General features: G+C 44.6%; 1 protein-coding gene across 1 annotated transcript; it reads right to left on the minus strand.

Moving 5' to 3' along the window:
* Window positions 1-568: 568 nt before the first annotated feature.
* On the minus strand, window positions 569-14,273 carry rnd3a (Rho family GTPase 3a). The gene is made up of 5 exons (XM_053881751.1): window positions 14,035-14,273; window positions 13,876-13,963; window positions 4,685-4,794; window positions 3,064-3,198; window positions 569-2,242 (listed from the first exon to the last, which is right to left on the minus strand). The coding sequence occupies exons 1-5, from the start codon at window positions 14,182-14,184 to the stop codon at window positions 1,994-1,996; spliced, it is 732 nt and encodes a 243-aa protein (XP_053737726.1). The 5' UTR covers window positions 14,185-14,273; the 3' UTR covers window positions 569-1,993.
* Between the last annotated feature and the right edge of the window lie 12,849 nt (window positions 14,274-27,122).

Genomic DNA, 27,122 nt, shown 5'->3' on the forward strand with positions numbered 1-27,122 from the left:
TTCCGCTGCTATGCTGACGACACTCGGCTCTACTGCAGCGCCACCATCCTCCTCAGCTGAGCATTCAGTCGCTCTGGACCTCATTGCCACGCAAACTCAAAGGAACATTGACTCATCTGCCCTTTTCACATCAAAACTCATGTTCTAAACTAACAAAACTTTCATTCCCTTCTAGTTTCATTCATCTTAACTCCTGCTGCAGGTGTTTTAATGTGTTCTGCTGTTTTTAAAGTTGCTTGGTGCAGTGACCTTGAGTGTCCAGAGAGCTGCCTTGAAATAAAGTATATTAGAAACCCTGGAGCACATCACTAGCATAGTAGCTTAGGAAGTGTCAGGTTTACAGGGCTCTTTCGGTATGGCACTTGTAAAACAACATGATGAATATTAAAGACGCTGCATTTTTGAGTATTTTACTTAAAACGTGAAAAAACATGAAACAAATTGTCGGTTGAGCTTCTTGGAAAGTAGTCATTTAGCTAGTTGAATTCTGAATCAAACCTCAACAAAGCAGCCATTACTAAAAAATAAATAAATAAATCACAAGACAGACTCAAATTCAATTCCATTTGCATTTATTCTAAGGGGAAAATATATAAATCAATAAATATGGCAGGAACAACATTGGCATTGACAATTGAAAGTGACATTACTATCGGAGACACACGAGAATGTACATGAGGGACAGGCGGAAAATGAAGGCCACTGATTTCTGAAACAGCTACCTGGAACGACGGAAAGGTACAAGTGAAAGTGCATTTCAATCTTTAATATTTTTTTAATTGTAGTTTATTTTCGCTGTTACAGAAAAGGCAAATCATTAAAACACCATTTTGCACATGTTCAAATTGACGCAGAACCCAATTAGCTTGGCAAACGTAGCTATTTGTCGCTAGTCAATCTTTGGATTTTGTTTTTTACAAACAGACAAAACACACATACCACATTAAAAAACAAAACTTGAGATATTTCAAAATCCTCCTCAGTGAGAAGCACGGCTGTTTGAGTTTGGAAGTCTGCTCTTTGCTTCACAACAACCTTTAGCATATGCAGCTAGCAGTGCAAAAAGCGACCTGTTGAGTTCTACGCAGTTGGCGATACAAGTAACTTGCAGCATCGCGTCTGGAAGAATTTATAAATTTGATTCCTTCAAGTTTGCAAACAGACGTGTGAGAAGGTTGAACCCTGAATGAGCGTCCTAAACATCATTGGCTGGAAGGCTCGGCGGGATTCTACTGACCCTCAGGGTTCCTCTCACTTCTCATCATGGCACAATGAGGTCTTGTTTTGAATGCAGTTGCACGTGAGCTAAAGTTGTCAGTAAAACTTCTCATCTTACGATCAGAATCTGTCTCGAGAGAGAATGTTGGCCGAGTTCATGGCCGATGACTAGAAACACACCACACATCAGAGGTGGAGCCGTTTCAGAGAGGACCAAATGAAAAAAAGACACATTTACACACCATTGATTTCACATTATATCAACACTTCAGAGACAGGGGACATGGCAGGTTTGCACCCTGCAGCTTCCATGGGACCACAGTGATGAGTTAGTTCTACAAGTCCACTGAGTGACACGTCGTGATCCAGCAACAGCTGTGCCTCCTTTCTTCCCACTTGCCGGATCTTTCCTCTGGACCTTGCCTGTACCTTCTTTGCTAATGACATCACTTCTGCTGCTCACATCCTGTTGGCGTCGAGAGCCTCGCCCGCATCCGCCTTTGTCGTCCCAGAGGAAGCGGCTGACTTCCTCGAGCAGGTATTCCAATGACAGACTGCTTCCTCGTCAGCTGGGATGGGGTGGGGTGCGTGGGTCAGGATGCTACGCGGTTTCATTGGTGTGAAGTATTCCAGTCACAAGTACATGAAGTGGAGCTTATAAATCCCCCCTCCAGACAAATCTGGGGTAAACTGCATGCAGGAAAGCGCGTTGCCCCAAAACTTCCTGCTCGCCGTCTGTCCTGGATCTCAGTCTAATCTCCCACGCTGGGATCAGTCACATGACCGAGCAACTTTTTGCTTTGTCCTTCCTGAGGTCCGTGCCCACGGCTGCCAGGTCCGGTCGGCTGGGCATGTGTGAAATCCTCTTGTTGGCGCGCGTGGTCTTACTGCGCTTGACGTTCTTGTTGTTCTTGTTAATGCAGGCGAGTGTGGCCACGTGGAAAATGTCTCTGACGCTGTTCTCTGACTGCTGGGACGAGCACTCGATGTAAGGCGCCGAGATCTGTTTGGCCATGCTGGAACCCTGCGAGGCGGAGCGAAACATGTCAACCACGAGTAACCGCTGTGTATCTATATGGCTTTATCCTGTACCACCATTTATGCAGATAACAAGTGAGCTGAAGCGGAACTAAACTGAGCGACGCAACATGCCGTTTAAAAAAAAAACCGACGCAATGTAATAGAATGTGTTTTTTTAACTACAAAAATGAGCCGCAGAAGTGAGAAACTATGGGAGAACGACGAAATTCTGGCATCCCACTCTACTCTAGAAGCACTGAGAAAAATCTGGCAACATGATCTTCCACTGCCCCATTAGTGACTTTGTGGCTTGCTGTCCAGTCGGAATCAGTACTACAGAGTAAGCGCTTTGAAAGTACCCAGAGCAATGGCAGAGTAAATCTATGAGACTCACATAGTCATTACTTGTACTAGAGTGTAGAATTTGCACTACATGAAAATGATTGTTTTACATTATTTTCTTTTTCACACTCCAATAAATGATGGTCGACGGTTCTGTTTTTCATGTTCAAGTGACTAACATCCTCCTGGGTATTTGATAAGAGTTTGCAATGGTAGTATCTTGACAACCCTGAAAACCTTGATACACTGAGTTCAGTGACAGTAAGGAATTATTATTTTCCAACTTTACACAGTCAAATTTTTTGCGATCCACATAAAAGGAGTCTCTGTACTGGACTCCTGAGCTTGACAAGCGATACTCGCGACAAGGTGGAGAGAATGGTGAGTTAAAGCAAAAAAGAAGGAAGAAAAAACAAGGAAAGCATGGCTAACTCTGTCACCCAGCAAGGGTAGGGAGGGGTTCTAGACATTCACAGCTGGTACCTGGTCATAGGAGACTGGTGTCTGCCGGTGGTTGGACAGCTCCACTAGCGTGCTCAAGTCGGTGCGCAGGTCTGACTTGCAGCCGACTAAAAGCATCTTGGTGTTGGGACAGAACTCCTGGATTTCCCCCTTCCACTGCAGACAAGGGCACAATCATGAATAATGCAAGGTGAACAAAACACTGTGTTTTAGCCGACAAACCGGAGCTGGAATGTGGCGTAAGCTTTGCCATTGATCAATACTTTCCCCACGGCTGCCCCCCTCCGCGCCCACAGACTACAAATGCACCAGACAACGTCTTGACCAAACAAGAGGTCCTGCGAGGCCGTCGCCCAGGCTGCAACTTCCTCTGCAGCGCTGCACTCTGAACTCTTGAAAAAATGCATGCATTGTGATGGATTGAATTCCTCTCAGGGATTTCAGCTAATGTGCCTAAGGGATCATCGGTCAGCAGACTTCCAGCGCAGAAGATCCACTTCATTAACAGCTCAGAGGAAGTTGTTTGGCACTTTGTGTAAACCACTGTCAGTCAGAAGACTAGCCTAAAAGCCCAGACCAGCTCTGAGTGAGGCGTCGGCGAATCATTTCTAAGGCTGATCAGTGGTGCGACGCCAACTCCCGCCGTCATTGATCCGCCCTAAATGGATTCATGGGCTTTGATAAACATACATTCAGAGGTTAAGGCTACAATTCTCGATATTATCAGACAGAGTATCGGAGAAACAGGCTCAAGAGCAACGTGCTTCCCGGGGTCTTTGAAGGTTCATAGTAACCAGAACCCCTCTTGGGACTGCTCTTATAATTAAGCTTGGGTTAGGAAGTGAAGGTTAGCACCAGTTCATGCAAGCCAACTCACTTAGCTGCTGGTCACACATGGCATATTTTGTTAGCAGAGGCCAAGTCCATACGAGCTTGTAGTCTCTTGTTCTCTTTCAGAGAAGCCAAGTGTCACACCAGAGGGTTCCATAAATGAGTTTTTCTTTATACTATATCAGAGGGAGTTCACAAATACAGAATGTTTTACAGCTAAGTTTATTATGAGTGCAAGCTGCTGAGGAAGACGTTCCTTTCCCACTCCATCTACTTTCAAAAGCATGTCTCCATAGAGGAGCTCTGCAAAGACCAATAGGGAGGGCTGATCCAGAAGGACACGCCAAAACAAATACTTCTATTTATTCAGCAGCTTTTCTGCAAACAACTGCTCGTGATAAACTCAACCAGTCGATCCATTTTGAAGGCAACATTTGGACCTTATGTCTATGTTAAAATCAGACGTGCTGTGTCCAAGTGTTGGACAATAGACATGCATGCATCAGGTGATCGGGTGTTGAGGACTGACATCTACACGAGACCCTTAACCTCCAGCACATGTGACGGCAGAAAACAGCGGTAAAGATTCTCACACAGCACCGCTTCCTTCTTCAAGCCACTAAACCGGGCTGCATCCTGGTCACGGCACTGTTCTGTAAACTGCCATCACAAGACCTGATGTGGCGCGACTTGAGAAACCTCCTGACTGTCGGCTTAATCCAGTGCAGTTGATCAAACGCAGTTAAAGACTTGATAAGCTTGTGGAGTTAAGAGTTCCAAGTCTAGACACTCTGGCTCTCAAAGCACCCACCTTTTTCAGTACACTGTCGAGTGTTTCCGGGCGGCTGATGTCGAAACAGATGAGTACAGCGTCTGAGTCGGGGTAGGAAAGCGGCCTCACGTTGTCATAGTAGGGTGAGCCTGAAAAATGAAGTGACAGGCGGATTACACAACTTGTAAGAACAGACACCATCAACCCTCATCGCTGTGACCCTGTTTCCATTCCTCTCTCCTAAATTATTGACTCTCTGCAAAAATATCCTCCACTGATGTCCTCATTACACAGGAAACCATGGCAGGACACACTCGCACTGTAACAATCACGAGAACCACGTACCGGAGACTTGAAACTGGAAGTGACGACAGTTACATGTTGAGAGCAACATTCTAGTTAATGTGTTGGGGTTAGGGGTGGCAAGGCTGTACACAAGGGGGGCAAATCAGACTCCCATTTCACAACCATGAGTGTGAAAAGCACCATAAATGCACTTTGGCCGGCAATGCAAGGCGGAGCAAAACACATTCAAATGATACTGTGTGAAATAAGGCGTGACTGGTTCTTTAAACATGATGATCTTCCACTCAAACATTGCACATGATCTGTTTCTGTCAGCACTAGTCAGAGCTGTGTCCCACAGCTCCAGGCATTTGAACACCTTGTGTAGCACAGAGCATGCCACCGTGTCTACAGCAGTAAACATGGAGCTGCCAACTTATGCTGACAGTTGTGCTCAGAGCAAGTTAGTCTTTTGTGCTTTCACCCAAAAATACAAACCAAAAATTGAAATTGAAAAAAAAAAAACTGGACTTTGTATTGAGTGAAAATTGCCCAGCCCTAATTCTTTTAAAGGTAGAAAGATTGTTGGAAATCCCATAATACAACAAACCTCATTGACAGTGGAGGGAACCACCACCCTGCTCAGTACACAGCATTTGAAGTTCAAAATCAAGTAATGACAGCGAGCTCCTGTTTAGCGTGGCTGGACATGTAGTTGAGAAAATAAGTACGATACTGCATTTGAGCAACTTTCTTGTTGCACAATGAAGAAACTGACTTCAGTGGTGGTTGCAGTTTGTCCTTATAATTTTTCAAATAAACACAATGTACCTTAGACTGTACTGTTACAATGTACTGTCTGTATTTATGGAAATTGATAGGTGTTTCAAACATGTTGCATTCCAAATATAACAGGGCCACGACTGGTTGTGCAACCTAGAAAGAGGTTGTGTTTACCCCAAAAGCAGCTCCCTTGACTATGCAAAGCCAGAAGTGCTTTAATGGAAGCAGACTGTTAAAGTAAGAAATGTCTGCGCGCTTGGGAGGGGCCGTCCTCGGAAAGAAACTAAAGCATTGTGTTTTAATGCATCAATTTGGCCAAATGTCTGACATTTTCCATTTGGCATGTACATCTAAACCATAATCCATGGCAACACAGAGAGAAAAACAAATAACGCAAGAGGAAAAAAGTGCTGACTACACAAAGATCACTTGTTGAAGGAAGACTCGGGAGAAACAACTTCAGAACGAGGAAATGACTTCAATGAGAACCATGTGTCCAGGAGACGCCCTCCACTCTGCGCCAGAAAAGCCCAGGGTGGTGTAATGTCAAGGTGAGTCAAGATCACATGACAAGTGAGGGACTGACCACACACAACCTGCTGCCAAAAAATCTGGGGAATTTTGTTTTTGGTAACTGAAGGTTCCCCTGGGAGGTCCTCTCTAAACACTGCTGTGGAGAGCAGTCAGGAATGCACCATCTCTCTCTCTCACACACACATATACACACAGGCGGATCTGGTGTTGGTAATCTAAACAGTCTGGGTGGGAGACGACACGGCTTCCCTCTGGGCCACAGCCTCGCATCATAAAGCTCAACACAGGCTGATGAATAAAGGTTCCAGCTCTGTGATCCTGCACCTCGGATCATCTGTTTGGGAATCAGATGACCCCCTTTTTAAAGGGTACATTCACCCTTCAGGTTGGAAAATACACAATACGGTGAAAGATTGCTTCTCACGGGGGCTGTATTTCAGACTGGTGCTGGGCCATTCATACCTTATATTGAGCACACATCCCATTCATTATCAATAACTGCATGACTGGTTCACGAGTCAGTCAGGCTGATTTAGCCCTAACAGTGTTATCCATAAATACGGCACACCTACGACGCCTTTGAAGAAGTCTGACATGCTGCGCCGACACTTGGCAAACAACAGTTACATCTTTTAATCGTGAGGAATATATTGCTCAACACCAGAATGCACGTGGGGACGATAAAAAGCCTTGTTTTGCAATCAATACTCCTTCACAAAAAAAAAAGTCTGTCCGTGGATGGAACGCTCTCTGCTTCTCCTCTGCCTGGGAATTCACAGCATCCTTTCAGCTGAGAATGAAACCAATAGAGTTTTACCTGACTTAAAGCAACATAGTCCACAAACAAGTCCACAATGAAGGATTCAAATGGTGTTTATAGTTCATTCATATGCCGTAACAAGGTGTAAACTGCGTTCACATGTTGCAAGTTTAACTGGCTTTTCTGTCTCTGAGGTTTTTGCTCCGAATTCCACGGTTTCACATTCCCAAACGTTGATCCTGCAGACGGAGTCCACATCTTAATACCCAAAACCATTTCAGTGAGTTAACATCAGTCAACTATGGGCAGCGACACGGCCATTATCATGCCAACAGCTACACACACACATTCTTCAGATGTCATGATGTGAATATAATGACTTTCAGATGGGATTTTTTTTCCCCCTCGGCAGAATGAAGACCTTTTTTACAAAACCGTCCGAGAGGTGACACGACTTGAACAAAAGGCCAAGCTGTGGAGTCGTGTCACTGCACAGGAAATACACGGTGGGAGGAATGTGGGCTCCACCACCGGTACTTTTCTCCAGTTCTCATGGCAGCCTTACAATCAATCTCAACTGCGTCACGTTGTTAGTTTTTACTTCCAGCGCTGGACTTCTGGAATCAATCAGGGGGGAAAAACTCCCCAGCCAGAGGACAGATATTTGCCAAGCGTTGAAGAAAGAGACTTGACTATATGAACTGTTGAGTGAATTTATTCACGCTCAAGTGATTTCACCTGGAGATTTAGGCAACTTTAAGACAACTTTGTTTTCATTTGAACCTCGCTGCTGCAAGACACTGCTCCCTTGTTTGATGAATCTTAAAACTCAAAACGTTGTACAGACGACCACAAAATTGAGGAAAAAAAACATGCAGGACGGAGAGGAAAACGCAAGCACCCAACTTAGCAGTAACCAACAAAATCACTAATTTGGCAGCACAGTAAAAAGACTGCTATCTTAGCCTACCAAGATAAGTGAGAGGTAACGGCAGAATACAGAGTTAATATCCTCTCTTACACATGAAAATATTTAATTTTCCACTCCATTATCAGCAATTCAATATTCACTCAAGCTTTTTTAATAGTGTTATTGCGACATAAACCTCTACCTTGACACTAAAATGAATTGTGGCTAAGGAGGTCTCATATTCTTTTATCTGAAGTGGTTTAACATGGGTATAAAAGACAGGCCGTCTGCTGGCCCTGTTATCCAGCTTGCATGGGTGGAAATAAAGAGGCAGACGACCCTACACCATCAGAATTAAAAGCACTGGCAGCAGCACTTGGTTAAATGTCGTCACGTTTGATGACATGAATGCAAAATCCAAGTTTGTGTTTCTCAGTGAGAGATGTTTGTGCTCCTGCCGGGCTTTTATAGCGCCGTCTGACGACAGTAGAGAGCCTGCTTTATGGTCATCTTCCTGCAGACCTGTGAGATAAGAGTCTCAGAGCAGACACACAAATAGACCTGGTGACTGTCATCTAATTAACTTCAGCCATTGTTCCCCCGCAGGATCTCTAAATCTGGACAAGGACACCCAGCCCGCCCTCCCGCTCCTCAAGCGCGCGCTCTTAACATATGCAGGGAGCGGCTTTGGTACTGCAAATGAACATGCGGTTCGGGGGAAACACACCGAGATTCAGTGTTCAGTCATATTTTTCGCCAATAAGCAGAAATGATTTCAAAATCCCCTCCTTCCTGCTGTGGTTTCCTTGCTAGTGAAATGTAACCAAGAAGATATGTAGCAGACTAGCCTCAGCTCATTCTTTTAACCCCCAGGTGCCACCCACTGAAAGGAGATCATCTTGAATGCATTGTCCACATGAGACGTCCCTCTAGACATGAGAAACAATTGGCTGGGCAAAATGTAAATGCGCTCTATCTTTCACCCACAGTCAGAGTCCTGAGGTAAGCCAGCTGCGACCAACAGACTTGAGGTACGGCAACAGGTCCGCAGGCCTGCTGTTTTACTGCATAGCTTGCATAGCTGAAGTGATTCGAGCTCATGGGTGGATCACACACTCATGTACGTGTGGAAGGCCGAGCAGCCTGGAGGAACACCTGTGGAAACAACAAACAGCGTGGCACATCCACCAAGCTTGTGTAACCTCGAATCACAAAGAGCATGAGGCAGAGAACTATTTTCTACTTGAGTAACATGAAGCAAGGACAGCTGCTGCGGCGACAGAGATAGACCTAAATGTGGCCAATGCAAATTGGTTTTCAGCTCGCGCTGTGCTACACGACAAAGCCAGAAAACGGACAGGAAAGGGACAAGAAACCATGAAGGCAGACAGACCTGACGTCAAGACCCTGACTTCCCTTCTTTATATAGCCGACTTAATACGAGGGTAGAAATAAATGGCACTGCCTGAGTTTGCTTTCTTCACTGCCGTTACAGCAAAACCACGATGTGGACGAAATATTTCACTGTGGATAGGGCTATTTACACTCGACTCATTTTACATGTAGGGGCACATAGATCGCCACTTTTTTGGCCGACAGCTATTTTTGAAAGTCCCATCGGGCTGATGGAGTTTTGCTGAATGTTTTTTTCTGAACTATATCACACACAAAAGTCACCATTTTTTTAAATTAATTACAGGAACCTACTAAATAACAATGCTAACACTATAGAAAACATTGCGACAATGAAAAATAAACAATACAAAAGTATTTAATATCAATCAAATAACTTTTCAAGGATCAATAAACTGATTAAACCCACAATGTAAACTTCACTTATCACATGTTAAACACCGGAACAACCTGACTGCTGCCCTTTTCATCGACCACATGTCCAGGGAGCTGCTGAAACCTCCAGTCTTCGACAATAGAACCCGACTGGTCGTCCAAAGCAAACTCCATTAGCATTGGTTTCACCTGAGGTTTGGTCCGGTTAGCTTTAGCTCCATTAGCCTCTTGGTAGCTCTCGAATTTGGTGCAGTGATTTAAGGCCAAGTAGCTGGTCAAATAAGTGGTATTGAAGGTTATATTTGTCATTTGATTGGCCGATCGCGATGACGTCATTATTTCCCCTTACAGTCCTCACATTAACTCAAACACTCTGATCCCAGAACTGACAGAATAAACAACCTGGTGCGAGACTCCCCAAGATTCCGCCTGCATGACTGCATGAGGCGTTAATGACGCGGATGAGGAAGTTAACAGCCAACTGAGAATGAGGGATGTTTCCATTTGTCAGAAGTGAGGCCAACAAGAAGCAAGCACACCAAACACAGACTCACACACACACATTCTAAAAAGGATTTCCAAACAACGTGCCAGAGGTTAGACATCCCATCTGCTGCTATAAATCTCTCTAGAAGACATACCTGTCGAGTCATTTGAGGTTTCTCTTTTTCAGGGCAATATTGAGACACAAATGGGACGAAAGAGCCACAGTCATTTTAGTTATTGGTTAAGTTGAGAACTCAAACAGCATCAGCAGAAGGTGAAGTCAATTTAGAAGCCACAAAAGAAAGACCCACAAAAAAAGGACAGTAAAAGACAAACCCAAACAGCAAATATTTTGAGAAAGAAAAACACATTTGTGTTCGCCCAATCCACTGGGTGTCTTTTGTAATTCCATTTTATTCAGCGCTCCAGTCTCATAAGGATTGCAGAAAGATTTTTTTGCCAGTCTGCAATTTCCCTTCCTCTCGGTGATGTGAAGACTTAGAGGCACTTCTCATTCGCTTAGGTTTCAGGCCTGCTGGGTACAATAGTGTCTTTGTGGGGAAAGAAGTAGAAACCTTTCGTCTGAGGAATGCCAGACACGCAGCTTCAATTCACTGGGCCCAGAAATGTGATCCAACGCAACAATGGCTGCGCCCCCACCATTCCTATGTCCGCAGTGTGGGATACATGCAACATGACCAGGGGAGTACGGAATATTGTCTGTGCTGCCTGAGCCAACCTCTGTCAGCCTTTATCTGACTCCATTGTGTTCTCTGAAGGGTCATCGCTTAACATCTTAAGCAGCACTACACAAAACACAAAGCCAGCGTTTTCCCACAGTCGTGCAGTGCCATCCACGTGTGATCAAGCTGGGCTTTTAAGACTGGATGGGTCTCTTTTTTTTCCTCCCTACCTTCTGGGAATTACTCAAGAGAGGAAAAATACTTTGGACCGATTGCCGTTATCAAACACAATGGACCCCTGCAAAGCCCCAAATCTGTTTCAATTAATCCGCCATGAGCCTTGATTGACAGAAGATTAAATGACAGCCCTTCTAAAGCTGTTGTTGCTAACTATTTGGGCGGAACAATGTCGAAACCAGCAGAAAACAAGTCGCCATGACTCCGCAAGAGCTTCTTTCAGAGTTTTAGTTTTGGTCGTTGCAAACCACAGATTTACTGCGAGCAGATGAGTTCAGCAGCTGCTGGCAGTGTGAGTGCTGGCTTGAATTCAGCGAGTCTGTCGAAGTTTAGACAGGTCAGGTGGGCAACACATTTATGATCAAGCCAACATGCTCCGAACATGGTGTCATGCAAGGCTTAAATGAATCGACGCTTCAAAAACCAAAGGCTAGAGGATTGCTGCCAAGACTGTCACAGATTTTTAGTTTATAAACAGGAGTTTGGGACGGTCTGTAATTATACGACGGCTGAACCAACTGCATGCACAGCTCATTTATTTTTGAGGGTTTTGCACACAACATGGCCAGCTACTGCCTCTGCAACTTCATCTGCATCCTTGATGGTGAACCCGGGGTCAAAGGTCATCGATACAAAACGGCAGATTCAGGCTTCATTAATGCAGCGGCTTGCTGTTCCATTCAACAAGACGTCTGAAAGGAGAGGCGTCCGAGTCAGTATGGGAGGGCTGCTGCATTCCCACTCTGGCTTGGGAACCGCCTCGGAAAATGTACCTAGTGCACATACCTCAGCAGGTTTCCCTATTGAAGCCTCCATCAAGCATTCAGCTTCTTACGTCTCAATGAAAATCAACACCCTGTCTGAAAAATCAACCTGCCTTCACTTGTATTCAGCCCAGAGCATAGTGGCTTCCTTATCTTTTATTTAGGATCCCAGCCCTACTAAAGATGGATGAGTTCCATTGAAGGCACTAATGAGGCCTCAGGCAAGCAGGTGCTGAGGCTCTGTCCTCCTGTTGGATCCTCAAACAAACTCCACACCAGCCCATTCAGACAGGCAGACAGACAGCATCAAGCGCTTCCTCTGTGGCTGAATGGGGAGGAGGCATCAAAGACGGACCCCACCCTGAGGCCGGGAAGCGCAGACCAGCAGGGAGGGGGACAAATGGAAGGCAGAGGCAACAGTCAGGCATTTACCTTAATGACCTGAATTACCAAAGCACCCTCCCTTTCTAACACACACCCAGCCACTCATTAGGTCCCTCATCACCACTGAACAAAGGCCACCAGGGCGAGAGGAGGTGAGTGTTTGTCTCCTTGTCTGCTCCTCGGTATTTATCAGACGACATACCAAGCTCCCCCAGAACAGCACACACACACACACACACGCCTCCGAAGATAAGGGATCGATGGATTAGCTGTGGCCCATGGGTGTCTCCACAAAACCATCAGTCCAGCCTGAAGCCTTATCAATCACTCACCGGGAGAATGTGTCCGGATGGGGGTTTGGATTGAAGCAGACTCGGGCTCCAGATCCACTGATCTAATGGGACCCCACTGCCTACACCCACTAACACACACACACACCCAAACTGCTTTATGAAATGGAGGGAAAAAAAAAAGGGAAAAACGGCTCCAGGCGTTTGGCCAAGACAGAGCAATAAAAGAAAATTCTCTCAGTTGGCCTGGCTTTGATTTCTATACACACACACGAAACACACACATAAGCACACAGGCAGGCAGACATGCAGAAATACTATAGAGATGAAGTAATCAAAAATGCGACCGGTATCACGTCTTGCCCCTACACTTTTCAAAAGATGCTGGTCATTTACACAAGCAGTACAAATGTGTCTCCATGATTTTGTAGGGAATTGCTGAGGAATTCTGAAGCAGAGATGAGCAACAGCTGGCTGTCAGCTTCTCCACGCCCCCTGAACTCTCTCCCCAACCCCCAAAACACACATGCACGATCCTAGCACATGGAACGTACGGATCAGACCTTTGAGCCTGACTGCTGGGCTATTCACCTCCACACTGATGGATGGGCAGAGGGTTTGTTGACACACACGCGCACACACACGGGATGCAGCAGCTGGTTTAACCCCCCCCCCCGGCCAATGTCCAACTTGAACAAACTCTTCCCAAAATAAAAGCAAGTGGCTCTATCATTCTGTAACCTGGCATTTAAAACACAGCAGCTAAACGTGTCATTTATTACTCCACAGGAAGTGAGGATTAAAGCAGCTTATTTGATTAAAATGGGTCACAGATTAATTTCATGATAACAAAAAAAGCGATTTGTAGGTGCTGAGATTTAGGATTTTACTTGAAAATAATCAAAATCCAAGAGTTGGGCTCAATAGTAAACAGGCCTGTAACAGCTAAATGAGTGTTAAATGCTTAGAATATACATATTTCAATGGTATATTCTGAAGGAAGGTGTGCTTCACAACCATCCCTGAAATACTGAACACTGTCCAACTGTGCTGTTTCTTTATTAAACATGATGGAACACGCTTGTCTAGAATGAAAAGGGTCTTTCTGAGCACAAGTGGAACGCAGTTTAACACCCGACAGCCTTGCATGAAGTTGACTAGCAACTAAGTGCTTCACTTAAAATGCAACATCCATGTAGGGACACTTCTTCCCACGGAACTTCACTGGTTTTTACCACCGCTCCATGTCGGTGTGGAGGCTGTACACATCTAGAACATGCCCGGGCAGGTGACAAGCACGACAAATATGAGTTATTAAATGGTTACCTGACGTGTCCCACAGGCTCAACTCGATTCTCTGCGTGTCGATTTCAAAACTGGCCGTGTAGTTCTCGAACACGGTGGGGACGTAGCTCTGCAACAATGACAGGAGGGTGAGCGCCGTCGTCGTGGTCGGCTTTTCACGGGTTATTTCAGGGGGCTCACCTCAGGGAAGCAGTCCTTGGCGAACACGTGAAGCAGGGCGGTCTTCCCGCACTGACTGTCGCCCACCACCACGATCTTACACTTCACGCTCTGACTGGGATCCATGGCGGATTTCAGAGACAGTTTCTGACACGACCGTCGCTCCTTCATTGATTTCAGTCCGTGGGTTTAAAAAAAGATTCCAGGGCGGTGCGTGCGCGGTGCCTCCCTCGGTGTCTGCGTCTCTTCTGAGCCGGTGAATTCCATTCGCGAGCCTCTTATATGAGCTCAGGAGCCAATGGGAGTCTCTGCTGGGTCCCTGCCGGGGAAGTTGGCGCCCCCTTCCGTTAGAACCCAGCAACAACATGTGCGGATTAAAACGGACATCTGCAACTCATTCACGGAGGAATCTCAGTATTTACTCAGCACGTCACAACATATAGAAAAAACACGTCACACCAAAACATTATGACCACATGCGTATTTGAATGGAAACACAGCAGGTCTCAAGATCAGTTTCTGTGGGTGTGTTGAAGAAAAATAGCAGGCGAAGATTTAAAAAAAAATACAGCATAAAAGCACTGAAGCAGTGCAGACCCCCGCCATGCAGCTCAACACCATCAGCCGCAGGTGATCCATTTGAACCACGGTATTAATTTGCAAGACGCTGTGATGTGTTTTAGCAAAACGAGGTCAGCTGTGAAGTTCAGTCGGTAAAGAGTTGCATCCACTAATGATGTTTGTTTTTTCAAGAAAAGAGAAGACAAGTGATGAAAAGTGATTCACAGAATGATGAATGCATCGAGCAGATCTTCTTGTATCCGCCCCTCATTTTGTTTACTCAAAACCAGCCATAGTTACATGAGACGGCGCTGCATGCACAGGTCACTCTCTACCTTGCTCTGTGAAAGTATTGGCCGCACATCACCGAATAGGTCAGAGTGGCTGAGGCTTGTTGAAACGTGTGGGGACAAAAACCAGTTTGACTAAAAGTGACAACAATGTAATGCACCTCAACTGATTGGCGTTACATCCAGCATGAAAACAAGGAACACATTTCGCACATGGTTCAGTTGTCTCTGGTCACGAGGATGCACTTGGGTTCTGGCTGTGCTGCTCCGAAAAGCTTTCCAAAAAATTCATATGGAGTTATGTTGCTGAAGAACTGACAACAAATCTTAAAACATTTGGCTCTGCTCAGCTACTTATCTCAGTTGTTCAGCTCCGGAGGGCGAGGGATGACGACTCAGCTATTTACATCAGATGTTTAGCCTGTGCGATGAGGTTTTCATGGCCAAATAGTCAGAGGAGAGCCAGCCAACTAAAGTGTGAGGAAGGCGCCACTGCCATGTACCATCTAAGGATTTGCAAAGTTGCTTCCCGCTCTCAACTCTGCGTTCCCTCCGCCACTGTACATGCTGGAAATTCAAGGTGGATGCAGTATTTGACATTTTAAATGTTTAAGCAATGTCCTTGAACACTGCTAACACAGAAGCATTTTTTTTTATCTTAACTGTTAGGGTTTGATCCAGATGTGCTATCACAACATAGAATAGAAGTATCGACAGAAACTCATTTGGTCGGCTGGTACCACCACACACTCCTGCTGATGTACTTCACTACTCAGCTAACTTTTTTTAACAGCAGAGGGTCCTCCTTATCATAGTTTGCTTTGTTATTTCTAGATTTCTGTGAGGCCCTTGTCATGTAGCGGTTTCACAGCATTTCCATTTCACTTTTAAACCTGGTTAGGGCTGATACTGCAACACTCCCCTGAAGTACAAATATTGCTCAGTCTCCGGCAGATTTCATTTTCCCACCGTCTTTATTGCGGCACCACTTTTGTTTTTATCTCTCAAAGCTGTGGAAAAGATTGCGAGCGGCCCCTGATTGAGTTCCCGTCCGAGTTACTGCATATTTAGGCTCTGATAAGGCAAACTTTTTTAAAGTTTGGACTCTCTCATTATCTGTGAATAATGCATGTAACACTGTAAAATGTGCTTAATTTCACACATCTATGATGGTAGAGGGGCACTAAGGGAGAGCAACTCCCCTGATTCTTCTGCTCCAGCACATGCACAGACACTCCGTCTGCTTCCAAGGCCTCCAGGCTTCTCCACCAAAAAGGCATCGCAGCTAATTTCATGAAAATGGGAAAACATCAGCGAGCGTTGCGCATCAGCTCTCTGCTCTGCGACGCAGCGAGGGGACTTTGGTGTTGCTGGCAGCGTCTCTTCACAGCAAGACAGCTCCACCCTGCAGGCTGTGTGCAGGGAGCCCCGTCTGTTGTGTGGGAGCTTCGCCTCCAGGACTCGCCGCTGCCAGGACCGGCGATTTTACACACTATAGATGTACATGTTCGGCTGCCAAATTCATACGCACTTAACCTCATTCAAAAACCGACTGATGAAAGGGATTGTGGGAAGAACGCCGTCCAAATGAAACCATGAAAGAGAGAAACAGACACAGTGAGGACAGAAGACAAAACCACATGAAGTGAAGCGTTGACATGCGCCATTCATCAGTCCGCACATGTGTGTGTGCATGGGTTGGTGCATGTGTGTGTGTGTGTGTAATAAGACATTCTGCTGACGTACATAAAAATCTTGTGAGATCTTGTTTGTCTGCAATGACGAGGAAATATTGCTCATTTGAAGGTGAATATCCCTTCACACACCCTCATCCAAAATGACCCGTGGTGCTTTGGAATAATAAAGGTATAGGCTCTTAATAAGTCGATTTGCAAAGTCATGCAGCATGGTCACATGACAGCTCAGAAAACCGCATCATTGCGTTAGTCTGGCTAAGATTTTAAAAGGCATGTAAATAGCTTTGTCCAACTGCTGGAGAGAAAGTGGATTTTCTCTTAGTCGGACTACACCACGTGGATAATGGGGTTAATAGCTGGACTAAGCTAGCATGTAGCTAGTAGCTGGAGTATGATGGGACCGGGTAATGTGCGGCTGCGTGAGCTTCAGCGACACGGTGGAAGTAAACAGAGCCATAAAATAATCACGGTCTAATGATGTTTAATAAACTCCTATACAACGGAGAAGTCGTGTGTGGAACCTGATGTGCAGTGTGTGTGTACCTCGGTCTGAGCCCATGTCTTCAACTTCCTTCACTCAGGACAACATTAGCTCCATGCTAGCAACCTAAGCTAGTCAAGGCTCACGCCTGTTGTCAAAAGAGCAACTCTGTGCTCTTTTCTCAGCGTGTGTGTGTGTATATATATATATATATATATATATATATATATATATATATATATATATACATATACATACACAGTGGTACCTCAGTTCTTGACCACAACCCGTTCCAGACGGCCGTTCGAGAAGCGATTTCTGAAGCGAAATCTGAATTGATTTTTCCCATTACAATGAATGGAAAAAGAGATAATGCGTTCCAAGCCTTAAAATAGGCTTTTGTAGGAGTGAATGTAGAGTGTCTGCTGCAGGTGCGCTGTTCCTCTATGTGTGTGGCCGCTGCATGTGGGAGGGGTTGCCGAGTGAGTGACGTCTCTCCAGAAGTGAAGAGGTGCCCGGTGCGTGTCCAGCTCTGAATGTGCGCTTCTGTGCAGTTTGGCGGTGACAAAGTCATAAACCAAGTAACGCTCTGTCCAAGACTCGCCTCATCCCTGTCCCAGCTCCAGCCCACAACAGGACATATATGTGTGAATATATATATATATATATATATATATATATATATATATATATATATATATATATTGCTTGAAGTCTAAAGTTGAAGATTAATAATGTTTAATCATGTATATATGTAAGACATGTCTTGTTTTAATTTTATTTTTCAATTGATGTGAAATGAGTTGAGGGACCCAGAAACGTCCACAGGAGGGCTACAATTCTGCCTCTTTGAACCACTGTTCAGACTATTGTTAAAATCCCTCCACCTGTCAGAAATCATCAACAATTCGGCACAAAATAATACGTCGCGAGTCTGCTGCTACCCAGTGGTGGGAGAGCATAGTTTTGCAGGTCGCAAAATCAAATTGCATCATGGGAGATCAGGATTTTATCAATTCACTCTTTGTTTCATGTAAACTATGCACATTTCAAGCTCTTTCTGATGGCTAGAAAACGCATGGCACAGAGCAGGCGGGACTGGACTGGAAGGCTTGGCCCACTGGCTATGTCAAGCTTGCTCCTGCATCACAGCCTCCTGCTGTGCATGTGGGAATGAACGAAAGATTGACAAGCTGAGTGCCATTGCACGATATCCCTTGAAGGTTCCGATCTCATGGGAGAAAATCAAATTATTGGGCTATTATGAACTGAACATACTTGGAATCTGTGTTGGAGAGCAAGTGTCATGTCTAACCTTCCGTCATCTCCTACTGTGCTGACACTCATTTGGTGTTTAACTGTCATCAACCAAATATGAGAGGGAAACGTGCAGAACTACATTGTGAGGCTTCTTTCCTACATCACGTCCAGTTGCGGTGAGTAACTGAGGAGGAAATCCCCCTCCGAGTGAAAGTGTGTTTGGAGCTGGAGTAAATGTCAGTGCCCCGCTGACTGGATTCGCGTCGACAGAGATAACTGAGGGGCAGCATGTTGCCACGAGAGAGGAGGGGGAGACCCACTGACCCAGACTCCTCGCACACCTCCAGCATGGCCGACCCACTGGCAAAACCTCTGCAGTCCCTCAGCCCAATCCTATTATCGCTTATGCATTCTTAATCGCTCCCTGACCCGTTTGGGGAATGAAAAACTGCTTTTTTTATTGCTCAACAAAATCACTTTTAAGTGCTTGTCCTCGATTGCTCAACATTTTGGAAATGATTGCAGGAATAAGGCGAGCGCGGCTCATTCAGAGGGAGAATTATGTGCAGTGGTGCGTGTCCCAGACCTGAAGTGTGCTGAGCATCCGAAAACTCGAGGTGTCTCCGATTCATGAATAATTCACATTTCTCTTTGCTGGAGTACCTCGGTGTTTCCAACATTCACTGAAACGGACAAAAATTGAAATATATATATAAAAAAAAGAAAACGGAAGTTCAGACATGTGTTGACCTAATTGAGTAATAAAGCATAGCAGTGGCTCATTAGTTCCACTTACTGTACTCTTTCAGACAACATGTGTTGGTCCCATGTTTCCAAGCTAATATCATCAACCATTCAAATGCCAAACTCTACAACAGCGATCCGACACTTGTGTTTTTGTTGTTGTTTTTGTGTTGTTCATGTTGTTTTTCTTGTTTATTTGTCATTTATGTTGTATTTCATACATGGTTCATGTCGTGTATGTCACCGCACAGGCAGCCGAGTACTGACATTTCAATCCTCTTTATGCAATGCAAATGGCGGAATGGACAATAAATCTACCTTATCTTACCTTACCATGTGACGATGCAGGATTTGGTGAGTGATCACAAGACCCAGATTCTTTTAGTTCATTTTCAATGTATTCGTTGTATTAGTACAAAGGAATGTCTCTCATATTGGTGCCTGGTGAAATGAGATGTTTATACCGAGCTGTGTTTCTTTATGAAAATTGTTTGGCAGCTGCTTTAGAACCTTTTGCTGACATTCCTGACATCTTGTTTTCACTTCACTGTGTGTAATACTATGTGTGGTGTCCTTCAGTGTGGCTAATAGTCAACGGTTTTTTGTTTGTTTTCTAAGTACTAAGTGGTACTGAAATGTCCCACCATGAGGATGGATGTTTACATGGCTGCTAGCATACAGTAGCTCGGGTGCAAAATGTTTTTTAGGCCGAAATGTATTTGCGATGCAATACAGCAGTTAAAGGGTTAATGTCTTAAATATTGGGATTTTGTATATTTTCTAAACGTAACTTAAAGGCAGATGTTATCGACACCTGAGTGGCCAATAATGTCAGCATGTTGTTGAGCCTCTTCAGAGCCTCTGAGGTTCATCTGAAGAATGTTCTTGACATGATCTGTTATGTTGGGTTGTAAGGAGTAAGCGAATGTTTGCATGAGGAAAGCATTACTGGCCACTCTGCTGTTGAGAACATACTCCTTTAAGCTATGTTTAGAACACATACAAAATGTGTGATTCATTTGACATTAATCGCGAGTTAACTCAGCTTCAGTCCGCCTTTAAAATATAAATGCAATATTTGTTTTGCTGGATACAACACCATTGTAAATCTTCTTGCTCTCTTCTTGAACGATGTTGAGAAGAGTTCCATCGTCCACTATAAACAACCACTCGCTCTGTTGCTATGGTTTTTCCATAAACCTCCAGAATTCCCGGGGAAAGCTTCAGCTCAGACCCAGGTTCAGGTGATGAGCTTACACATGCGATCTGGCTCAATGACATGTCAGGAAAACCCCGGAGTCAAAGCTGTATAAAGTGTTCGGGGACAGGCAAGTTTGGTCGTCTCGCTTTCCAAAAGCCATCCACTCATTGTCTGCTGCATGTTCCAGCAGTCTACAGTAGGTGTAGCATGACTAAGCTGCACCACTACTAGCAAGTCTTTTTACACAATGTTTATAGATTCTATTAAATTCATTAAATTTTTCCAATCGTGTTTTTTAATTTTGTCTTGTCAAAATAGTCAAAATTAGACTAGTCCAAAGTCATGTATTTACTTCTATTGTGCTTGACAGTATTGACATTTATCACTCTGTCTCCACAAAGTGGTGGAGCACTGATCGCTGGCATGAACCGGGTATGTTGTTTGCTGCCCATAGTGTTGGCGTGGCAGAGCTGGCATGGGTTTATTATTATTATGTTTAATGTGTGTCAGGAGCCATAATCCGCTCGGGGATTCCACCACTCCTCTCACATTGCAACACCCACTAGATTGCCTCCCACAGTGGGTGTTCACCTCGACACCCTCCGTCAGCCGCCTGTGCTCTATCCTCCACACTGGGTCTGGTTTCCTGTCTGACTCTTATCCCTGCTTGACCTCATGCCTGGAAATGTTGCCCCGCCTCTCACCATGACTGTTTGCTTCCAGGTTTCTTTGAAACCAGCAAAACCTCTATTCCACTCTAACTACAGAAAATCTTATTTAGGTTTTTGCTGTTTATTCCCTTCATTACAGTCTATGGTGGAAACTCAACAGTCCATCACGTTTTGATTCAGAGAAAAACTGTAAATCACCATCAAAAAACATGAGGTACTGTTCTTAAAACACAACATTAGTTTTGTTTTCTACCTCTCAAACTAGAAGCAAAACAATCAATCCAAATGTCCAAATCCTATGTTTTAAACTGCTACAGTGGTTAAATGGTCTTTTCTATCTTCGTATTAAGGCTCCCTCTATATACATCAGACCACATATAAAAAACATCCAGAAGATATAGTGTACTGCTTTTCGGTTTACGTGAGTCCTAAACATCCTTCAGGTAATCCAATAATGCACGGCGTATGTCATGTGGATGCCCCTGAAATATTTCTTCCTTAAGTGCACCTCTGGCTACACACTGTCATCTCAGTGAACCTAAGAGGGATCCAGATATGGGTGGTTTACCTCCCAGCAGGTGAGTAATGGCGTTCCCAAAAATACCCCCGGGAATAAACAGTACCCGGCAGAAAGCAGAAAATGAAGCGAGAATGGGAGAGAAATGAGCACATTTGGCTAGTAGGGTTTAGAAATAGGTCACTTATAAGCTCGATCGATGGCAACAATTTGTTTTCCACAGTGGATGAGTGGAGCAGAAAGATAAAGGTATTAAAAAAAAATGTACGATGACTATTACTATATATATATGCGACTGTTTCCCTGTTTTCCATATATATATATATATATATATACACACACATAGGACGCAATAGTAACTTGATGAAAGTCGCCGTATGACACCCAGGTAGAATGCGTTGCCCAAAAATAGAGTACTCTGAATGGTCCGTAGGCATGAGTGTCTGTGTGAATTGTTTTTTGTCTCTGTGCTCCCAATGATTTGCTCCCGACCAGTCCGGGGTGTCCCCCGCTTCTCCACTTAAGTAGCTGGGATAGGCTCCAGCCCCTGGCACTCCAGTTCTTCAATGTAGCCATTAATGCAACTGTGCTACCAAATCAATGTAGTCTGAGTGTTTGCGTCCCACACTGACATCAAAGGCAGCCTTACGTGTTGCATGTTGACGTGTTTTTCAATTGAAGCTCATACTCTGCCCTCCGCGGCAGCACAACACATAAAAAAAAGAAGGTTAAGGTTAGGTAAGCTGTGGGATGGCGCTCCATTCATTCTACATGGAACAGCGTGTCCCTCCCTCATCTTGCGATGCTCCCTTGCCTCCCGCAGGAAAACGATTTAAATCACCATCATAACAGACCGCAAATTATTTACATTCATCACATGAATACACCTTTCAAGTTTGAAACAACCGAGTCTAATGCCATGTTTTTCCTTCCTCCCAGCAGTTACTGACACTAGACTTGCGAACAGCCAAGGACTTCAGACTCCAGACTGATTTCCTAAAACACGGTGGACCCTGGCCAAGAATGAACGTAAGCTACTTGGGGAGAGTCAAAGCTCTGATTGGTGGGAACCTTCATACCTCCAAAATTGGTCGACGAAAAAACACAAACAAGGCTATAAACACGTTTGGATCCCAAAAACAGAACACAACTTTCCACCAATTTGCCCAGAATTAAAGTGGTTTTGTGGCGGGACACAACCAAAATGTCACCACCCATTCACAGGAACAGCAAATGTTACTCAGCTTCGTGATGAAATTCAAGAGATTTTAAATGATCTCTTTCACCATCTGGCAATTCCCGCTCAAAAACTGTGGTTGTGCTTGGCTTACATCATGATGACCACCAGAGATTACATTTAGGTAAACTGCCAACAGGAATTTCCCACACGCTTGTACTGGAAGACAAATCACTATTATTCCTCGCCGAGGTTTTCAGCCGTTCTTCTAATGAATCCCGATAAGGGCCAGGCTCCGTTTCCTCGCTGGCTTACTGACACATGACATTTCCTTTTAATAAGCCATTAGCCTAATACCCTCTGCTGAATCTGCTGCGAGGCTCACAAGCCGACACACACGCAGACACCGAAACGCACACACACACACAGCCAGGCAGACTGTTTCCCGTCACTCACTCAGTGTTCAGGCATCAACGCACACTCTGATATCATGAGGCAGAGCGAGCGTGTGCCGCCTGTGTTTCCATGGAAGGATGATTCATTTCAGTGACCCCATTCCTCAGGGAAGTCCAAGCGTTAGTGTGCGCATATTTCAAGGTTAATGGTGCATGAAATGACGACTTCATTAGCATCTCCTCAAGATGAACCACATGACGGGACCATCATCATGAGCAGCTTCTCTTCTATCCCGGCCGTGACATCACTTCCTGTAGCGCAGACGTTCATGATCTGACCCAGATGTGGAGAGGATTTCTCTAATTGGAAGTACTGAATGCTAATATTCAGGAATAATGAGGCTCTAGCTTAAATTATAGGAGGAAAACAATAACAAGAATCAGGAAGCTGACAATACCAGCACGCAACAAGGTCTGCACCCTCTTCTCCTGGCCTCAAATCTGACTCCTCTTGATCCATGGAAACGTGCGGCTGCTCATTTCCGATGTGGGTTTTCAGGAGGTTTTATGACGCGGACCCACCGCAGCCTGAGCCAGTGTATTTGGGTGAGACGTGTGTGGCGGAGATGAGGCTGACAGTTGGGGAAAACCGCCCATGGTGTCATTCAGCAGCTTATCGCAGGCTGGGAAAATGAGAAGCCCCATATGTGCGGAGTGGATTTTAATGTCAGGGCTGATATCGGCATGAAGATCTCAGACAACAAAAAGGGCAAGTGACGTGGAAGGAAGAAGCGAAGCTGCCACAGTCGCTCTGATCAGAAGGCCTTGATATGATAATTCTCTCTGACTGACGGTGACTTGATGGCTGCTTCTTCAGGTGACTGGATGTAGCCGCGGGCTGCAGCCCTGATGCTCCAGCTGATAGTAACCGAGAGCAACAGATTACATTGGTAATTCAGATCCTGTGGTTCTGTACACTTTGGTTTCTTTGTTCAGCTAAGTGGTTCGGCATTTAAAAAACACGCATCTGACTGTTTATGTCAGGTCGAATGGTATCTCAAAATTAGAGAAACAAAGCATGCGTACCATAGAAATAGACTTGAAGTTGAGGAAGAAAGGTCAGAGAACTGAATCATACTTGGTATCCAGTCAGCTTCTCGCTGCCATATCTTTCTGTGTACATCCTTGCTGCAAAGGGCTACAGCCAGGGGACACGCTGGACAGGCTGATAAGCCATTGCAGGACATATATAGACAGACGACAACACACCTGCATCACCGACTAACCTCTGGATGTTTGGGACTGTGGGAGGAAACTGGGGCAAAACACAAGCCTATAGGTTCAAACATATGACCTTATTTGATGTGAGGCTGAAGCACTTATCACCATTGTCCCTCCATATTGATCGAAGGCCACAAACATTACATGTCGTACTTGATGATATAGTAGCATTGAACGTTGAAGGGAAGTGAATTCTGAAACGATATTGGACCCAAATGGAACACTGCAGTGTGTCATTTTGCACAAAACTCTTGCTTTTCGTGCAAACAGCAAAAAAAAAAAAAGAGTAACTCATAAATAAGATGAAAATATATATATATATATATATATATATATATATACTTTGTATATATATATATATATATATATATAGTATCTCACATGTGCATCAACAATAATAAAAAATGTAAGTTAAAAAAAGGTTTTCTAAAACATGCCATCTGCTGTCTCTGGTCAGGAGTCAAGGATTGGTTCTACCAATAAACCCCTCCCCCAACCCCGTTGATAGCTGCCGTCAGGAACGGCTCCCATGTGAAAACGCGGAGAATACGGGCAGAAGATATGAGCCAGTGTTCATGTTCCCTGCATTGTAAAATGGATGACGGCTGAGCCACTGCAAATACTCTTGCACTGCAATTGTAAATTAGTAATTTTTAAAAAATTCTATGTGTTGAGTAAAATTGATTTTAATAGTGGGACTTCTTTTTTGTGGTCAATCCAAGCCCACGGAGAACAAAAAAACAAAAGCCCTGCACACTGACCACCGTGGGGGTTGAGATCTTGCCCATCTTCAGGCTGGATGTCCTGGGAGAGCACTGAATCAAAGCGCGGAGCTTCCTTGAACTCCTGCTGTCGGCTCATCCTACTTTTGATCTGCTGCTCTGGCCTCAGGTCAGAGAAGTCTGCTGTCAGCAGGGTGTGTCTCATGAGCAGACGTCGAGTCTTCTCTTTCACACACTCAATGTTCCATGAGCAAGAAGTGTTTTTCATTAGATGGAAGCTGTTTACAGATCGGGGTTGACAAGGAGGCGACGGCTGCAGGATCAGGTCTGAGCTCGGTGTATGACACAGAGCAAAGGATACAATGCAGATACAATGAATGGATGTGATTAAAATTCAATTCTGATTAGATGGCGGCTTAACTGAACACCACGCGTGCACCTGCTCGCCTCGTTGCACTGTTGTCAGATTAAATGAGACGATTACAATGCGGATGTTATCAGTCACAACGGTGGTTAAAGTGCTCTCTCAGCAATATTTTGAGGTATCCATAGATACGGAAGAGGATTAGGGCCAGTGAAGAGAAAAGATTCTCACTATAATGTGAGAATTCTGATTTATATTCTCAGAATTCTGACTTTTCAGGATTCATATTGTTTAAAAACAAAAAAAAAAATCGGACTTTCAGAATTCCCACTTTAATGTCAGAAATGAGAATTCTTTCTCACTTTGAAGTCAGAATTCTGAGGATAAAGTCAGAATTCTGCCTTTTTTTCTTCACTGGTCCTAATTCAGAGTGATAAATTACTACATCAGATCAGAGTATTCACATTTCAGCCCTCCACTAAGCCTCCAGAACACCGTTAGATCCTGCCTGAAGACTACAACAAATAAAAGGAGGACAGTGGAAACGAGTCAGGATTCATATTGTTTAAAAGGAATAGTCAAGTTAGAGTCCTTCCATTAGGACTGTATGCAGGAGCTTCAAGCGGAGGCTGACTATGGTACCGTAACAGAACAGATACATGCGGACTCATGACTGACTGCAGCAACAATGAGCACATGGTGCGAGTGGATCTGATCTCTATTCCTTTTAGCAATTGATAAGGGTCACACGCAGTTGTCACATGAATCGTTGATCTTTGGCCTCGAGAGTGTCAGCATACTTGAAGCAGTTGCTCCTTGTCCGTGGAGGGTGCTAGTGTGTGCCATTGATATTGTCCAGATATGCTCAATAATCTATCTAATATGGAGATAAACTTCAAGATCCAGGGCTGCTTCATGATTTTTTTTAGTTGAAAAGCAAGCACACATTACAGAGGGAAGAGAGGGCAACAGCTTTGTCGCAGATAAGTGTCATGCATCTGCTCAGCTCACAGCCAGTCCCTCCAGGATTTCACAGACTTGTTAAATTGATTGTTGTGGCCAAAAATGCCTGATTTTGCAGCAAATTTTGAATTATCCATGTTTCTGGAACAACATGATGGGAAATGAGGACTAGCAAATTAGCTTATAAAAACTAGTGTCTCTTTTTAGCCTCCAGGTTGCAATGATTTTAAACAAATATATAAGTGAAACACACATAAATGAATGTTTATACTAAATAAAAACAATGATCAAATATGTCCATCTGTTTATGATGATGTTCTGTGAGTAGTTTCCAGGCTGACAGCGTGTAATGAGTGCTCATTGTTTTGTTACAGGGCTCCTCACGAGGGCGGAGCCTGACGGAGGTTTGGATGGGCGGAGTCTGAGAGGTGAAGGTGGGGAATGTTTGTGTGTGTGTGAGCAGCCAATCACAACAGTAGCTGCTGATCTGTTCCACAGGGTCGGGATGTAGAGGGTCAGAAATATGCTGGAGAGAGATGGATCTGGGGGTCAGCCATGTTTGTTTACGTCCGCCACGTATAGTGTTCAGGTGACGCTGCACAAGTGAATTCCGTCTATTCTACATTTCAATCATGGAAATACGGACATTTATGAATTCAGAACTGTTCACGTCCGAATAGCGACGGTTGGTGTCAACATTTGAGGCCAAATGTGAGCGTTTGGCGTCGCACATGACTTCATCTCAACAAGGAGGGAGGGAATATGATGCCACACATGCTGCGTGA

This window comes from Synchiropus splendidus, chromosome 1 (genome assembly GCF_027744825.2).
Source record: "Synchiropus splendidus isolate RoL2022-P1 chromosome 1, RoL_Sspl_1.0, whole genome shotgun sequence".
Classification (NCBI taxonomy): Eukaryota; Metazoa; Chordata; class Actinopteri; order Syngnathiformes; family Callionymidae; genus Synchiropus; species Synchiropus splendidus.

What these genes read in the sequence shown, in the direction of transcription:
- rnd3a (XM_053881751.1), bottom strand. Translation starts at nt 14,184, where the DNA reads ATGAAGGAGCGACGGTCGTGTCAGAAACTGTCTCTGAAATCCGCCATG. An exon ending in CCAAGGACTGCTTCCCTGAG is followed by an intron (nt 13,964 to 14,034) that starts GTGAGCCCCCTG and finishes TCATTGTTGCAG; the next exon opens with AGCTACGTCCCCACCGTGTT. An exon ending in CACCAGTCTCCTATGACCAG is followed by an intron (nt 2,243 to 3,063) that starts GTACCAGCTGTG and finishes TCCGCCTCGCAG; the next exon opens with GGTTCCAGCATGGCCAAACA.